The sequence below is a fragment of the Bos grunniens genome, chromosome 1 (genome assembly GCF_055505025.1).
Source record: "Bos grunniens cultivar Pamir isolate PY7600 chromosome 1, Bosgru_T2T1.0, whole genome shotgun sequence".
In the NCBI taxonomy this organism is placed as follows: Eukaryota; Metazoa; Chordata; class Mammalia; order Artiodactyla; family Bovidae; genus Bos; species Bos grunniens.
This window is the reverse complement of record NC_141165.1, coordinates 32,278,803-32,297,028: the sequence shown is the minus strand read 5'-3', so window position 1 is coordinate 32,297,028 and position 18,226 is coordinate 32,278,803. Positions and strand designations below refer to the sequence as shown.

At 41.5% G+C, this 18,226-nt stretch overlaps 1 protein-coding gene across 4 annotated transcripts in view; it reads left to right on the top strand.

Annotated features, from left to right (window-relative positions):
* The window catches only part of SLC9A9 (solute carrier family 9 member A9), a 660,343-nt gene that overhangs the window by 220,533 nt on the left and 421,584 nt on the right, over positions 1 to 18,226 (top strand). For all 4 annotated transcript variants that reach the window (XR_015158063.1, XM_086385315.1, XM_086385488.1 and 1 more), the window contains exon 6: positions 13,503 to 13,608. Coding sequence is in view for 3 of the 4 variants with exons in the window: in XM_086385315.1 (XP_086241441.1) it covers positions 13,503 to 13,608 (106 nt within the window). In the remaining variant the exon portion in view is untranslated. The remainder of the gene's footprint in view (positions 1 to 13,502; positions 13,609 to 18,226) is intronic.

Below are 18,226 nucleotides of genomic sequence, written 5' to 3'. Positions count from 1 at the left end.
CCATCCAACCACCTCATCTCTGTTGTCCCCTTCTCCTCCTGCTCTCAATCTTTCTCAGCATCAGGGTCTTTTCAAATAAGTCAGTTCTTCGCATCAGGTAGCCATAGTATTGGAGTTTCAGCTTCAACATCAGTCCTTCAAATGAACACCCAGGACTGATCTCCTTTAGGATGGACTGGTTGGATCTTCTTACAGTCCAAGGGACTCTCAAGAGTCTTCTCCAACACCACAGTTCAAAAGCATCAATTCTTCGGCACTCAGCTTTCTTTATAGTCCAACTCTCACATCCCTACATGACCACTGGCAAAACCATAGCCTTGACTAGATGGACCTTTGTTGGCAAAGTAATGTCTCTGCTTTTTAATATGCTATCTAGGTTGGTCATAACTTTCCTTCAAAGAAGTAAGTGCCTTTTAATTTCATGGCTGCAATCACCATCTGCAGTGATTTTGGAGCCCAGAAAAATAAAGTCAGCCACTGTTTCCACTGTTTCCCCATCTATTTGCCATGAGATGATGGGACCAGATGCCATGATCTTAGTTTTCTGAATGTTGAGCTTTAAGCCAACTTTTTCACTCTCCACTTTCACTTTCATCAAGAGGCTCTTTAGTTCTTCTTCACTTTCTGCCATAAGGGTGGATCCAACATAATTTGCCCATTTTAAGCAAACTTTAATTACATCTGCAAAGTCCCTTTTGCCATGTGAAGTTATATATGCACAGCCTCTGGGGATTAGTTCATGGATGCCTTTCTGGGGGAGGTGGGGGAGGGGTTGTTCAGTCGCTCAGTCATGTCTGACTCTTTGCAACCCTATGGACTGCAACACACCAGGCTTCCCTGTCCATCATCTCCCGGAGCTTGCTCAAACTCATGTCCATCGAGTCAGTGATGCCATCAAACCATCTCATCCTCTGTCATCCCCTTCTCCTCCTTCCTGCGATCTTTCCCAGTATCAAGGTCTTTTCTAATGAGTTGGCTCTTGGCATCAGGTGGCCAAAGTATTAGAGCTTCAGCTTCAGCATCAATCCTTCCAATGAATATTCAGGATTGATTTCGTTTAGGATTGATTGGTTTGATCTCTTTGCAGTCCAAGGGACTGTAAAAAGTCTTCTCCAACAATACAGTTCAAAAGCATCAATTCTCCTTTATGGTCCAATTCTTACATCCATACATGACTACTGGAAAAACCATAGCTTTGACTATATGGACCTTTGTGGACAAAGTAATGTCTTTGCAGGGGTGGGAGGGGACACTATTCAGCCTACCCCACAGAGTGATGGCAGGAATGATTGGACTCATGATATGATCCCTCTCCTCCTATTTTCCCCACCCTGCTGTGTCACACAGACCCAGTGTAGCCTCTTAATATTACTCTTGTTCACCCTTAGCAGCTTTTCTAATCTACTTAGAAAGCAGAAATAGGCACCCTCTACTTTGAAATCTTTCTGTAATGTCTCTCAGGGTCATTATCCACAGATTGGGCGATGATGGAATACCTGCTTGTCTCATGTCTTTTTGTAGCAAGAGAAAACTTTAGTTGTGAAACCCACTTATATAAATGTGTACCATGATCATGACTCACATTATCATATTTTTCCTACAATTTTTGTTATGTGTAATGGGTCACAGTGATATTTTTACCTCCCATTGTTGACCCATTCAGGGTTTGTCTGCTTTATGGCTCCACTGAGCTTTTCTCTGAATTTATTTCATGATTTGTAGGCAAACCCTTGCTTACCACGTTCGTTTTTAAAATGGCAAAATGCTTAAGTCATAATACTGATTGGAGAACGCTTGTACAACAGGGTAAGTCATCTTCACTCAGATATTGAACAGACTACAAAGATTCCCCATTAAAACTGCACCATGGCTCATTAAACCCCATTGGTGAGAAAATTGGGTCTTTGTTAAATGTTTATGTTCTGTGCTAATGTTAAATTTAGAATATTTCTGTTATAGGTACCTTTGGGAAAAATTCTAAAGCACCAGCTAAAGTGCCAAGAGATATTAGCCATAGTTCCCAAAGAGAGGTTCTGGAAAATATCTCCCCACCCCAGTGTTTATTCCCAGGTTTCTATCTTGCTAATCTTTATATTTCTTTTTTGTTTTTCTTTTCTTAATATCAAACCTTGTGATATTCTGATTACTTTTTTATATTCTCAGTAACTGATAAGCTCTGTACTTCAGGTTTTAAAGCAAAAGAGGGAGTAGATTATCTGGAACTATGTTTGACCATGTTTGAAATCAAGGAAAGGACATGTGATTGTCCATGTTTTTAATATGCATTCGTATGTTGAAGAAATAATCTCTGTCTACAAAGCACTTACATTCCAAAAAAAGGACTTAAATGAATGCAAATACTTATGACAGAAATGTGATTCCAGAATGTGCTGTTTTAATTAATCTGAAAAGAATAATTTCCCCTCATGTAATAGTTATTAGAAATCCTCTACATACATTCCAAAAGAATGAGTTGGTTATTGTGTGGCAAAAGGTATTTAGAGCTAGGGAGCCTTTCTCAACAGGAATCCAACAAAAGAATTAAATTCCACTGAAAATGATTTGGGGAACTATTTTCTCATTTCTCTCAGAGATGATGCTTCAGAAGTATCATTCTGGCTGCACAGGATGTAAATTGATTCATTACATACAACAAATGTCTTTGGACAGTGGTTCTCAAGCTTTTTGGTGTCACAACCCTTTTAAAATTCTTCAGAATTAGGAAGGACCTCAAGGAGTCTTTTGTTTGTGGGTGTTATATCTATCAACATTTACCATGTTAGAATTTAAATTTTTTAACATAATTTCATTGATCTATTTAAAATAATAATCATGAACAATTTACATGCTAAATGATACTTTTTATAAAAACTGAATTTATTTCCAAAACAAAAAATTTACTGGGGAGAGTGACACATCTTTGCAAGTCCCCTTACTGTGTGGTGTGACAGAAGACAGCTGGATTCTCACATTGGTTTCTGAATTCAGCTGCACTAACACACATCATATAACCTCTAAGTTCCACTCTACACAGATAAAATAACAAGAATGAAAAATGCAAGTAACTCTGTCATAGTATTCTGAGATAGTTTTGACCTTGGGAACCATCCTGAATAAGTCTCAGGAACTCCCAGGTGTCCCTGGACCATACTTTGAAACTATTGCCCTGGGGCATTGGAACTGGTTTCTCCCAAGTATCTCTAGGGGAAAGGGCTGTAATGATGTGCTAACATATGGTATATTCTCCACCACCAACTCAGTACCAAAATAACGTATCATATTGATGGCCAAAATAAAATTGAAATGGTTTAGGGCTAAATCATTCATGATGGTCTGTGTAACTTCTAATTTACAATATTGTTGTTTAGTTGCTAAGATGTGTCCAACTCTTTTGAGACACCATGGGCCTGTAGCCTGCCAGGCTCCCCTGTCCATGGGATTTCCCAGGCAAGAATACTGGATTGGGTTGCTATTTCCTTCTCCAAGGGATCTTCCCCACCCAGGGATTGAACCCTCACTCATGCACTTCAGGAAGATTCTTTTACTGCAGAGCCAAATGACCTCAATGAAATAACATCTAGTGGTTAACTCTAGATCTGGCATTGTTTCTCTGACCTATTTCAGAAGGGTTAGGATTTCTAGTTGTATTTCTAGGATATGACTGGCAAAGCTTGATCGGCAAAACTAGTACACTGATTCTCTGCCAAGTCTTCACTGAGAAGATTGAGGCTCAAACTAATTTCAGTCTTCCAGCATACTAGAATACCTCAGCTATTTTGGAGCCTCTCCTTGTAATCTCAGTATGTACAATATTTCAGAAAAGTGGGAAGAGTTACAGGAGAATTTCTTATATATGAATTATAGGAGGGGGAAAAAAATCCCACATTTTCCCAGTAATCACTTTTGGAAATAGAAATTGCTGCTTGGCTTATGAGGCTACCAGGGGTCTCCACCTGTCAGCCTGACAAGGTTCCACTGCACAAGCCAGAGATGTTTTTGATTCTCCATGTGTCAGGGACAAGTGTCATACATACTGATTTGCACCGAAAACCACAGAGAGCACTCCCAGGGAGAGCCAGCATTTTGACAAGGCTGAGTGATGACTTAGAGCAACAGGGGTAGGAACTATTGTGTGATGCTGTCCATAGACCCAGGCAGAGCTTGTGCAGGTTGCTGAGAGTCCCTATATTAAAATAGCATTTGAAATTTAAATTCCTTGTAAAACACCAAGAAAATATGGGTCAGAGAGCTGTTAATGGAGATCTAGTGAAGGAACTGTCACTAAATCACCCTGAAGACTTAGAAGTGACTGAAAGAGCATTAGGAAAGAGGTTAGTTCAAAAGATAGTAATAAAAAAAAAAGTAAGACATTATTCAAGTCAATATATTGAAGTACCAAATAGGGTAAGGTGGTCATTATCTGAATTTTTATCTTTAGTTATGGTTATTGCATTTGAGATGAGAAAATATGAGTTCTCTTCTTTTTCCTTTGTTTTCAACTTTATTTCTGCTTATTCTGTTCAATCTGTATTAAATTAGAAATTGAAGAGAAAGCCTCCATTGGCTTTCTACTTCATAGGCTTCCCTTTATCACAAGCTTCTCAGAAGTGCCATCCACACCACTGCCTCATTCGTTCTCCCAAGACCCCTCACTGTTTGACTACTGAAACTATAACATAGTCTCAGAAAATAGTTGAATCATTATTGTCATTCACTGAACCACTATTATCTCCCGTAACTCAATGGCATGTCTCAACCATCCACTGCTCTTACATGCGAGTAGGGGTGTGTGTGTGTGTGTGTGCGTGCATATTTGAGCATAAGGTTATATATGCTTGCATTCCTTACTACCAATTCAGGAAACAAAACAGATTTTTCTCTAGCTAAAAAGTCAAGTATGAGGAAGGAACCCAAACCCCAAGCTGAGTGTTGAATCTCACCACTAAGTGATGAGAACTAACTAAACTATGACAAAGGCAAGCATGACACAATTCCCTGGTAAAATCAGAGGTCAAAGAAATCAGACTGTGTCTTCTCCTCTTCCTCTCCACACGGTGTCTGGAATGTTCTCCTCAGACTATCCCAAGCAGTCTGATCAAACTATGCATGGCTCTTCAGCCGAGCCTCGGACCTGGGTTGTCCTTACAAACCCAGCAAGGTGTGAGCAGAGCCAGTGTGAGCATGTCCACAGCTGTTCCAAGAGGTCCTCTCTTGGGAAGAGGTGCCATGAGAGTCTTGGACATTGTGTGTGAGACAGCCCTGCCAGCGAGCTAATTATATGCATTTTTCAAAGCTCTCAGCTCAACAGTGAGAGTGGGTGGCTAATTTCCTGACTCACCTATTCAACTCATTTGTGGTCCCAGCGAATATTCCCTCTTATAGGACACACTGCCTTGTTTTCTTTCAAAGCTGTTCCATTTCTTCACAGGGTAGATAGGAATGCCCAAAGTAAGAGCTTTCTCTTGTGTGGGACAGCATTTATGCAGTGGAGTTCAGTTCTTTGTGCAAAAAGAATTGTAGGAATGTCAGAACAGTTTTGAACAAAACTGGATATTCACTTAAAAGCCTGTCCTTCCAAAGGCCCAAAGCTCTCACTGGAAAGATTCAGAGTCCATCCTAGCATTGGGTAGACTTCATAAGTGGGGAGGTGGGGAAAGAAACCCAGGGCTTTACCTCCCTATTTGTGAGCCCAGGAAACTCTTGTGCCTGGGAGTGCAGACAAGCTGCAAGTCATCTTCAGAACTTGGAAATACAAATAAGGAGACTAAACTCCATATTAGTAGAACTTCCATGATAGAAGTTTCTAACTTAAGAATAACTTTCCACCAACAGTGTAAGAAGTTTCCCTTTTCTTTACATCCTCACCTGCACTTCCTGTTGGTAGATTTTTTGATGATGGCCATTCTGACCAGCAAGAGGTGATACCCCATTGTAGTTTTGATTGGCATTTCTCTAATAGTTATGTTGAGGATCTTTTCATGTACCTGTTGGCCATCTGTCTTTTCTGGAGAAATGTTTATTTAGGTCTTTTGCTTATTCTTTTTATTGGGTTGTTGGGTTTTTTTGATATTGAGCTCCATGTGCTATTTGTATATTTTGGATTAATTGATACAGCCACTGTGGAGATCAGTATGAAGGTTCCTTAAAAATTAAACAGGTAACAACAACAACAAAAAACTAAACATAGAACTACCATATGCCCCAGCAATCATACTACTGGGCATATACCCTGCTGCTGCTGCTGCTGTTAAGTCGCTTCAGTCGTGTCCAACTCTGCGTGACCCCATAGATGGCAGCCCACCAGGCTCCCCCATCCCTGGGATTCTCCAGGAAAGAACACTGGAGTGAGTTGCCATTTCCTTCTCCAATGCATGAAAGTGAAAAGTCAAAATGAAGTTGCTCAGTCGTGTCCTACTCTTAGCAACCTCATGGACTACAGCCTACCAGGCTCCTCTGTCCATGGGATTTTCCAGGCAAGAGTACTGGAGTGGGGTGCCATTGCCTTCACTGGGGCATATACCCTGAGAGAACCATAACTCAAAAGACACACATACTCCAATACTCATTGCAGCATTATTTACAATAGTCAGGACATGGAAGCAACTTAGATGCCTACCGACAGATGAATGGATAAAGAAGATGTGGTAACTATATACAATGGAATATTACTCAGCCATAAAAAGGAATGAAATTGAGTCAATTGTAGTGTGTGGATGAACCTAGAACCTGTGATATAGAGTGAAGTAAGTTAGAAAAACAAATTTCATATATTAACACATATATATGGAATCTAGAAAAATGGTACTGATGAATCTATTTTCAGGTCAGAAATAGAGATGCAGACATAGAGAACAGACTTGTAGACACAACAGGGGAAGGAGAGGGTGGGATGAATTGAGATAGTAGCATTAACATATATACACGACCATGTATAAAATAGACAATTACTGGGAAGCCGCTCTGTAGCACAGGGAGCTCAGCTCAGCGCTCTGTGATGACTTGAGGGGTAGGGCGGGGGTGGGGGTGAGAGGGAAGCTCAAGAGGGAGGGGATATATGTATACATATGGCTGATTCAAGTTGTTCTTCAGCAGAAACTAACCCAACATTATAAAGCAATTGTATTCCAATAAAAATTATAATTTTACTTGTATTCCACACAAAATTCTGGTAAAAGGAAAATGTTGGTAACTCAGACTCCCAATTGTGAACTTCCCTGGTGGTCCAGTGGTTACGACCTTTACTTCCAAGGCAGGGGGCACAGTTCAATCCCTCGTCAGGAAACTAAGACCCACATGCCTATGGTGCATCAAAAAACAGACAAATAAAACTCCCAACTGAAGCCTTTTTGTTTTGATTCTATTCAGGATCTTGACTCTATTCTATCAGGAGAAAGAGGTTACTTAGCAGAGATAATCATCAGTTCCCTCCCACCACCACCTGCAAAGGCTCAGACATGGTACAAATGTGAACAGCTACACACTATTAGAGGGTACATCTCTGCCATTCTATCATGATTAAGGATCTATTCATCTAGAATAATGAAATCGACTCTATGCCTAGTAAAATAGAATCTGGCTAATTGTCATGCTGATTCATGGCATTTTGTATTTGTTGTCTCTTTACCCGAAAGCTAGTTGTTGAGTTCAATACTCCTTTCCCTAGGATAATCTTTAGTAAATAAAAATCTATTCATGATGGATATGGTTTTCAGCCAACTTGCTCATGCTTAGGATCAGTTCAGTTCAGTTTAGTCGCTCAGTCGTGTCCGACTCTGCGACCCCATGAATCGCAGCATGCCAGGCCTCCCTGTCCATCACCAACTCCTGGAGTTCACTCAGACTCAAGTCCATCGATTCAGTGATGCCATCCAGCCATCTCATCCTCTGGCGTCCCCTTCTCCTCCTGCCCCCAATCCCTCCCAGCATCAGAGTCTTTTCCAATGAGTCAACTCTTCGCATGAGGTGGCCAAAGTACTGGAGTTTCAGCTTCAGCAACATTCCGTCCAAAGAAATCCCAGGGCTAATCTCCTTCAGAATGGACTGGTTGGATCTCCTTGCAGTCCAAGGAACTCTCAAGAGTCTTCTCCAACACCACAGTTCAAAAGCATCAATTCTTCGGCGCTCAGCCTTCTTCACAGTCCAACTCACATCCATACAGGATGTGAGGAAAAACCACACAGGAAAAACCATAGCCTTGACTAAATGAACCTTTGTTGGCAAAGTAATGTCTCTGCTTTTGAATATGCTATCTAGGTTGGTCATAACTTTCCTTCCAAGGAGTAAGCGTCTTTTAATTTCATGGTTGCAGTCACTATCTGCAGTGATTTTGGAGCCCAAAAAAATAAAGTCTGACACTGTTTCCACTGTTTCCCCATCTATTTCCCATGAAGTGATGGGACCGGATGCCATGATCTTCGTTTTCTGAATGTTGAGCTTTAAGCCAACTTTTTCACTCTCCACTTTCACTTTCATCAACAGGCGTTTTAGTTCCTCTTCTCTTTCTGCCATAAGGGTGGTGTCATCTGCATATCTGAGGTTATTGATATTTCTCCTGGTAATCTTGATTCCAGCTTGTGCTTCTTCCAGTCCAGCATTTCTCATGATGTACTCTGCATATAAGTTAAATAAACAGGGTGACAATATACAGCCTTGACGTACTTTTCCTATTTGGAACCAGTCTGTTGTTCCATGTCCAGTTCTAACTGTTGCTTCCTGACCTGCATACAAATTTCTCAAGAGGCAGATCAGGTGGTTTGGTATTCCCATCTCTTTCAGAATTTTCCACAGTTTATTGTGATCCACACAGTCAAAGGCTTTGGCATAGTCAATAAAGCAGAAACAGATGTTTTTCTGGAACTCTCTTGCTTTTTCGATGATCCAGCGGATGTTGGCAATTTGATCTCTGGTTCCTCTGCCTTTTCTAAAACCAGCTTGAACATCAGGAAGTTCACGGTTCACATATTGCTGAAGCCTGGCTTGGAGAATTTTGAGCATTACTTTACTAGCGTGTGAGATGAGTGCAATTGTGCGGTAGTTTGAGCATTCTTTGGCATTGCCTTTCTTTGGGATTGGAATGAAAACTGACATTTTCCAGTCCTGTGGCCACTGCTGAGTTGTCCAAATGTGCTGGCATATTGAGTGCAGTACTTTCACAGCATCATCTTTCAGGATTTGAAATAGCTCAACTGGAATTCCATCACCTCCACTATCTTTGTTCGTAGTGATGCTTTCTAAGGCCCACTGGACTTCACATTCCAGGATGTCTGGCTCTAGGTCAGTGATCACACCATCGTGATTATCTGGGTCATGAAGATCTTTTTTGTACAGTTCTTCTGTGTATTCTTGCCACCTCTTCTTAATATCTTCTGCTTCTGTTAGGTCCATACCATTTCTGTCCTTTATCGAGCCCATCTTTGCATTAAATGTTTCCTTGGTATCTCTAATTTTCTTGAAGAGCTCTCTAGTCTTTCCCATTCAGTTGTTTTCCTCTATTTCTTTGCATTGATCACTGAGGAAGGCTTTCCTATCTCTTCTTGCCATTCTTTGGAACTCTGCATTCAGATGCTTTTATCTTTCCTTTTCTCCTTTGCTTTTTGCTTCTCTTCTTTTCACAGCTATTTGTAAGGCCTCCCAGACAGCCATTTTGCTTTTTTGCATTTCTTTTCCTTGTCATGGTCTTGATCTCTGTCTCCTGTACAATGTCATGAACCTCAGTCCATAGTTCATCAGGCACTCTATCAGATCTAGGCCCTTAAATCTATTTCTCACTTCCACTGTATAATCATAAGGGATTTGATTTAGGTCATACCTGAATGGTCTAGTGAATTTCCCTACTTTCTTCAATTTAAGCCTGAATTTGGTAATAAGGAGTTCATGATCTGAGCCACAGTCAGCTCCCGGTCTTGTTTTTGCTGACTGTATAGAGCTTCTCCATCTTTGGCTGCAAAGAACATAATCAATCTGATTTCGGTGTTGACCATCTGGTGATGTCCATATATAGAGTCTTCTCTTGTGTTGTTGAAAGAGGGTGTTTGCTATGACCAGTGCATTTTCTTGGCAAAACTCTATTAGTCTTTGCCCTACTTCATTCCGTATTCCAAGGCCAAATTTGCCTGTTACTCCAGGTGTTTCTTGACTTCCTACTTTTGCATTCCAGTCCCCTATAAAGAAAAGGACATATTTCTTGGGTGTTAGTTCTAAAAGGTCTTGTAGGTCTTCATAGAACCGTTGAACTTCAGCTTCTTCAGTGTTACTGGTTGGGGCATAGACTTGGATTACTGTGATATTGAATGGTTTGCCTTGGAAATGAACAGAGATCATTCTGTTGTTTTTGAGACTGCATCCAAGTACTGCATTTTGGACTCTTTTGTTGACCATGATGGCTACTCCATTTCTTCTGAGGGATTCCTGCCCACAGTAGTAGATATAATGGTCATCTGAGTTAAATTCGACCATTCCAGTCCATTTCAGTTCACTGATTCCTAGAATGTCGACATTCACTCTTGCCATCTCTTGTTTGACCACTTCCAATTTGCCTTGATTCATGGACCTGACATTCCAGGTTCCTATGCAATATTGCTCTTTACAGCATCGGACCTTGCTTCTATCACCAGTCACATCCACAGCTGGGTATTGTTTTTGCTTTGTCTTCATCCCTTCATTCTTTCTGGAGTTACTTCTCCACTGATCTCCAGTAGCATATTGGGCACCTACTGACCTGGGGAGTTCCTGTTTCAATATCCTATCATTTTTCCTTTTCATACTGTTCATGGGGTTTTCAAGGCAAGAATACTGAAGTGGTTTGCCATTCCCTTCTCCAGTTGACCACATTCTGTCATAACTTTGTATGGTTATACCTTTAAAATGTTTTTTTTAATTTCTCTTTTGCTGTGCTGGGTCTTCACTGATATGCAGGTTACTCTCTAGTTGTGGTGTGAAGGCTTCTCACCATGATGACTTCTCTTGGGGAGCACAGGCTCTAGGGCACTTGGGCTTTAGGAGTTGTGACTCCCAGACTCTGGAGTTCAAGCTCCATAACTGTGGTGCACGGGCAAAGTTGCTTAGTGGCATGTGGGAACTTCCCAGACCAGGGATGAAACCCATGTTCTGTCCATTGGCAGGTGCATTCTTTATCACTGAGCCACCAGGGAAGCCTCTAGCGATAGCCTTTTACTTCTAGCTTTCTTATTGAAATTTCCATTTGAAATTCCATCTGCATATTTAAGTCAACATATCAAAAACCAAACTTGCAAAATTCCCCTGCCTAAGAATTTCTCTTATGCAGCCCATTTACTGCCTGCCCAGGGTTGAAACCCAAGTCTTGCTGTCTCTCGGGAACCAAGACCTACCCATTCTTCATCCCAAATATATTGTGGGTATTATCGCTCCTGCTCTATCCTCCCTGACATTATCTTTTCACTCACTAAAGCTTACCATAGTCTAGCAACATGCTAGGGGTTAGAGACCCAGAGGGAAGGTGAGAACCAATGAGTAAGTAAAATACAAAGCACTGTCGTAACTGACCTATGAGAGCCCACGGTGGTGGATCTTCAGGGAAGAGCAGGATGTACGAGAGTCGAGGAGCCTGAATCTAGGACTCTTCCAGTCTTGGTACAACTCATCTCTTGCCAGAACATTCGGGAAAGCTTCCAGCCGCATGTCCATTCTGTCCTCTACCCTGCTGCCTAAACTTTATTTCCAGGGTTTGAATCAAGCTATGGCACTCTGTCACTAAAACCCTCCCATTATGGCAGGACAAGTGCCAAACTTATTGACCCTACTTACAAAACAGTCCAACTGAGCTTTTTTTTTCTCCCCAGCACTCTCTTAGACAACACAGTTATTAACCTCACAGTGCATGAAATAGGAAAGGAAAGAACAGAAATGAAAATGCCCATTCTGCCTTAAAAATATACCATCAGTATCATTTTCAACCACCCTGTTTTCCCTTTTGGTAGTCCACTCAGTGGATCATTCTCCTAATGATAGCTGTTCACACTTTGCATGACTGTTTCAAATATCAAGATACTGAATAGTTTTGGTGAACACAGTTAGTCAGTGTGTGATTACTCACTGCCCAGGTATATGCCCAGAGGCTCTGTATGACTATACGGTATATAGGAGCCATGAAGCAGACTGCTGAAAATGAACCTTAGGAACTGCTCTTAGGAACATTGGGTTCATCTGTATAGATGAGTGTGATCTTGAGAGAATGAGAGCCAGGTGCCAACCACCTCTCCCTTCACAGGAATAAGCCGCTGCAACAACCTTCATTCATTCACTCACTCAGTCATTCACACATCAAACACTTCTTGAGCATGTGCCAAGAAGTGGTATGTTCTGTGATCCCAAAGTCTGGGATCAAAAAGGAGTGACCCAGATATTTACTGAGGGATCAGAGGGCTGGGGGAAAACTTGCTGCTGCTGCTGCTAAGTTGCTTCAGGCGTGTCCAACTCTGTGCAACCCCATAGACTGCAGCCCACCAGGCTCCCCTGTCCCTGGGATTCTCCAGGCAAGAACACTGGAGTGGGTTGCCATTTCCTTCTCCAATGCATGAAAGTGAAAAGTGAAAGTGAAGTTGCTCGATCGTGTCTGACTCTTAGCGACCCCACGGACTGCAGCCTGGCAGGCTCCTCTGCCCATGCGATTTTCCAGGCAAGAGTACTGGAGGGGGGTGCCATTGCCTTTTCTGGGGGAAAACTTGAGAGGCTTTTAAAGATTGAATAAAGGTTTGGGGGTTTTTTGTAGCAAAAAGTGTGTGTGTGTATGTGTGGGTTTATGTACTTAAGGGAGGAGAATGGTAGCATCTGGATGAGAAAGAGATAGCTGCCCTGCTAAAGTGAACCCAAATGCCAAGGTAATTAGAAAATGACACACGGTATTCAGGAAATTCTGACAAGTTCAGTGTGGCTGCTGCTGCTGCTAAGTTGCTTTAGTCATGTCCGACTCTGTGCGACCCCATAGACGACAGCCCACCAGGCTCCTCTGTCCCTGGGATTCTCCAGGCAAGAACACAAGTGGGTTGCCATTTCCTTCTCCAATACATGAAAGTGGAAAGTGAAAGTGAAGTCGCTCAGTCGTGTCCAACTCTTCGAGACCCCATGGACTGCAACCTTCCAGGCTCCTCTGTCCATGGGATTTTCCAGGCAAGAGTACTGGAGTGGGGTGCCATTGCCTTCCCCATCAGTGTGGCTAGAGGGAGGCAACAGAGCAGGGGCAGGGAGAGCAGATAGAGATGCTGGAAGGCAAACAGTGCACAGATTATAGAAGACTTGTACCAAGGAGCTCAAGCTTTCTCTGTAAGCAGTGGGGAGCCCAGAGAAATCTTTTAAGCAGGGGAGTGACGGATGAGGTTGATTTTGGTTAAAGGTTCAGTATGTATATATTGATGGATTTGAGAAGATGAACATTTAATGAGTGCTTTATACAGGTGACCACAGCCAAGGACAAGTCTATGGCCACATCCCAGCTAACTCTGTATATTTGTGTGTGTCTCCCCTAGTGACGGTGTTGGCCATTTTCCATGAGCTGCATGTCGACCCTGACCTGTACACACTCTTGTTTGGGGAGAGCGTGTTGAATGATGCAGTCGCCATAGTCCTTACATAGTAAGTACCAGAACTTGGCTTGTGCTTCTTTGACCAAGTGAAAGATGCTTCAAATATGGTGATAATTCCTAGGGGCTTTAATAGTATCTTTTCTCTTATATCATAGAGATAAAGGCAATTTCTAGCTTTTAAGGAATAATTACCACTGAAGAGCTCTGGCAATGTGTACATTTCATTGTACACTTAATTTCTAACACTATTAAGTTTCATGTTTCCAGTCTATGATAAAAAGCTACTCAGAGGGTAATGCTTTTTTTTCTTGGTGTATATATTTACCTGATTCACTTAGGGTTCCTAAAATGCACATAAATAAGCTTTCTTCATTTTATTTATTTATTTATTTTGCATTCTTCATTTTAAATCAGTATCATTTAATTTTTTCAAGTCATTTTTCCAGATAATAGACTAATAGAAACCATTGTATGTATAAGAATTTGGGCAAATCAGAGATAGAAGTTGAGAGTCATAAATCTCTATTTATCAATGCAAATGTCATGCATTATAGGAATACACACATTCTAAAATCATCCACGTGATAAGTAAAACTGATGAACCTTCTGCTAACAGGTAATATAATTTCCCTTTCATTCTGGAGGAATTTTCATTTCAGGATGAGAATTAGTGCTCTCTTCTCACCTCCCCTTCAGGCACTCACCATTTATATTTAATAAATGCCATTTTGGTGGCTTTCACTATGTCAGAGGTCTCTTCTTGGTTTTAGATTAAGACTAACATTTTGGGCAACTGTCAAATACCCTAAAGGAAAGTATCCATCTAATAATTAACTGTGACAACAAGATTCAATTCAGTGTGCTAATTACTTTGAATGCATTTGAAAATGTATTGCAAACTAACACAGGATTTTTCAAAGTCAGACCTCACAGAGCAGTCTAGGCAACAGCAGAGCAGCACCTCTCTTTTTTTCTCCCAGCTGACATTTCTCAAGTCTGCTATCCCAAAGTTACCACTGTATTCAGCAACGTTCAGGAAAGAGTCAAAAAAAAAAAAAAAAAAAAAACCTTATATTTCACCTGGCTCCCAAGAAGTGCCTTTCCTGCTTTTAAGTAAAATATCAGTGAGTCCAAATTAAGAGCAAAAGCCATGGCACATTCACAAATGCCAAAGGATGCTTATAAAGAAACCCCAAGAACACTTCACTAAAACATCAGGAATCTCTGTCCAAGAAATACTAGTATTAAGGGAACATTTGGAGTAAAACTTGTTGAAAATCTGCTGAGTCTCTCATCTTCACTTCCTGAACTGCCAAGTTGTAAAAGGCCAAGCAAAGCGAAATCACTAAAGCACAAATGAGCTTGGGAAAGAATCGTGCAGCTACAACCAAGGAAAGCTTTGGCCTTTCTGCTTTCAGCACGACCATTCACAGTAGTTTTCCATTAAAAATGCAGACTCCAAGGATGAATGTTGATGCTGCTGAGCACAAGCCTGGAGGACATCTGGAACAATCCATTTAATATCGCCTCGGGTCCATAGGTGGTTATTAACTGGCAGTGCATTTTCTACTCCCCTACCCGTGCATTGCATGTTGTAACAAAATGTGTTTCGCACCATATCAGGATCCCTTCCTTTCTAGGCACCAGACACTTGCCATTCTAACCAAAATCTTGTGCTTCCCAGCTTTGACATTTCAGGTATTGTACAGGGTGACCCCAATGAGTTTTAACTTTAAAATAAAGGTAAATCCTAAATTAGGAGTTCTTGACACGGACACTGCCACACATTGAAATCTGCAGGCTCTTTCTTCCACCCAGTGCATGCGGATTCCATCGGCCCCTCCCGGGAGCTCTACTGAGCATTAATGCACAGCTGTCCCTCTGCATCCACAAGGGACTGGTTCCAGGCCACGTGTGGATACCAAAATCCACAGGTGCTCAAGTCCCTTATACGAAATGGCACAGTACAGCCAATCCTTTCCACCCGCCAGCTCCCTGTCTTCAGAGTCAGCTAACTAACCTCAGATTGTTGGATGAGGAACCTGCGAATTCAGCAGGCCACTTGTACTTAGGTTACGCTGGGTCTGGACTCTGTCCACCTCTCCTGTCTATTAATTACTTGTCTCATCTTGCACAATTGTCCATGTGTTTCACTCTTCACTTTTCTCACATGCGTCTTAAACTTAGTTTACAGCCCATATGACAGTCTCATTTTATACATCTACTTACCCATACATTCCCTCTCCTTTTAATGCTGCACCCCACCCTCTCTCTTCCAACTATCTTCTATTTACCTTGCAAGAGCCCTACTAAAAAGTTTTCCATGATCTTCAGACCAGAAGTTCAACATTTGTCTCTCCATTTTCCTCTTTCTTCACTCTAAACTTCACATAGTGCCCAGTCAAGTCTCTGACTTGTAACCTATGCTTTTCTTTACCTGCATTAAGCTCTCTCTTCACAGCTCCTGTTTTTGGCTCATCAAGTCTTTTACCACATACCTCAGACTCCTCCTCTGGGAACCACTAGCCCACATGCTAAGACCCTACCCTTCCCTTCTGTGTGCCTAATTCTCTGCCAGCTCAGCAGTGCACTCTTAGGTTTACATGTATATTTGCATCTCTAGATAGTAACATCTGAAGATGGAGTCTTTGCACTTGAAACATACATTGAAAGAGAAGATGAAAATCTGTTTTGTATTTTCCCTTTTTCAGTTCCATCTTTGTGTGGTTTTGAAGTTTAAGAAAAGAGATAGAGTTTTTTATTGTATCATGGAGAAGAAAAGACACATTTTGATGTGAAATCAAGTACAGTAAGGGACCTAAATCATCGACCACTATGGCCTTTGCAGTGACTCTGGAGCCTCTTTGGAATGGTCATACACTTTCATTTACCTTCTCATCTTCCAACAGCAAATCTCCTTGTTTAAGTACCATCCTCTTAATATTTAAAAAAGTTTTATTGTTAGTTTTGTGACAATACTCTGTTCTAGCATTTCTCATTCAAATACAGAGTAATTTAGCCATATTTTAATTTAAATTGGGCTTGCCTGGTGACTCAGTGGTAAAGAATCTGCCTGCAATGCAGGAGACACAGGAGATGGGTGCAGTCCCTGAGTCAGGAAGATCTCCTGGAAAAGGAAATGGCAACCCTTTCCAGTATTCTTTCGTGAAAAATCCAATGGACAGAGAAACCTGGTGGGCTGCTGCTGCTAAGTCCGTCCAGTCATGTCTGACTCTGTGCGACCCCATAGACCGCAGCCCACCAGGCTCCCCCGTCCCTGGGATTCTCCAGGCAAGAACACTGGAGTGGGGTGCCATTGCCTTCTCCGCTGGTGGGCTGCATAGGGTCACAAAGAGTTGGACACAACTGAGCATGTGTGCACACCATAATGCCATAGTTTAAATTAGCTTTTCTGTGCTAATCTAAGTAACAGTTATAATACTTTTTCTTAGGCTAAATGTGCTCTGAATTTCAAACAACTACTGTAATGTATAATTGAATTTGATGATCACAACTCCTGAACATAGCAGTGCATGGTGGGTGGTGTCCCTAAGACTTAAAATGATCCAGAGTTACCTTAAGATAAAAATAACTTTATTTAACAAAAAGTTTTGGAATTAGCTCTTCTCTGCTCCATACGATTGTTCCAAGTATATAGGGAATGTCATGCCCAAACATGTATGCATAATGGCTCATGAATGAATTCCACGTGATGGATTTGCATTTCTAAGAATGCGTAATAGACTATGAAGGAAGGCAAAAGATACAATGAAGACATCTTAAAAGATGTGTGTTTTTGAATCCTGAACAAAGAGGCAACATGGTAGGGTAGAAAGAGCCTTAGATGTAAGTCAAAAAGCTGGTGTCAGGATTGTCACGAATTAACTGTGCAGTTATTACCGTTGACATGGAATCAACCCAAACTGGAGTAAACACAAGGGGAATCTGTGTGAACTGAGGTAACTGAACAGCACGAGTAGACGTGGCTCAGGAAAGGGCCAGTGAAACAAACACAGCTCTCTCCTCACTCAGCCTCTTCAGGGTTATCTCACACACCTAGTCACAGATGGCTGCCAGCATCTCCCAGGGCTGTATCTTTAATCAGGAGAGTAGGGCCAGAATCTTTGTCCCATTATTCCCAGAAATAATCTTGGTACATCTTGTAGGTTCTGATGCCATTCCAGACTCACTTGAGGCCAGGGAGATGTGCTGAGTTTACTGTCTCGGATCTAAGTCACATTGTTCATGAATTTAAGGCAGTAATTGGTTTTAATTGAAAGCACATGAACTGAGACTGGGGCAAGGTGGGATTATCGCTCAGAGTAATACTGCCACAAAGAAGGAAGAGTGGGGACTCCCCTGGTTTTCCAGTGGTTAAGAATTCACGTTGCAATGCGGAGGACATGGGTTCTATCCCTGGTCGAAGAACTGAGATCCCTCATGCTGAAGGATAACTGAGCTCACGCTGCTACAGCTAGAGAGTCTGTGCACTACAACAAAGATACCACGCAGCCGAATTTTGTTTTTAATTTAATTTAATAAAATTAAATTAAAAAAGACAAGTGGATGTTTGTTGCTGTGTGTGGCAACTAAGACCCCATGCAGCCAAACTTTTTCAAAAAATAAAATTAAAAAGAAGAGTGGAGGCTGATCAGAAACAAAATAAA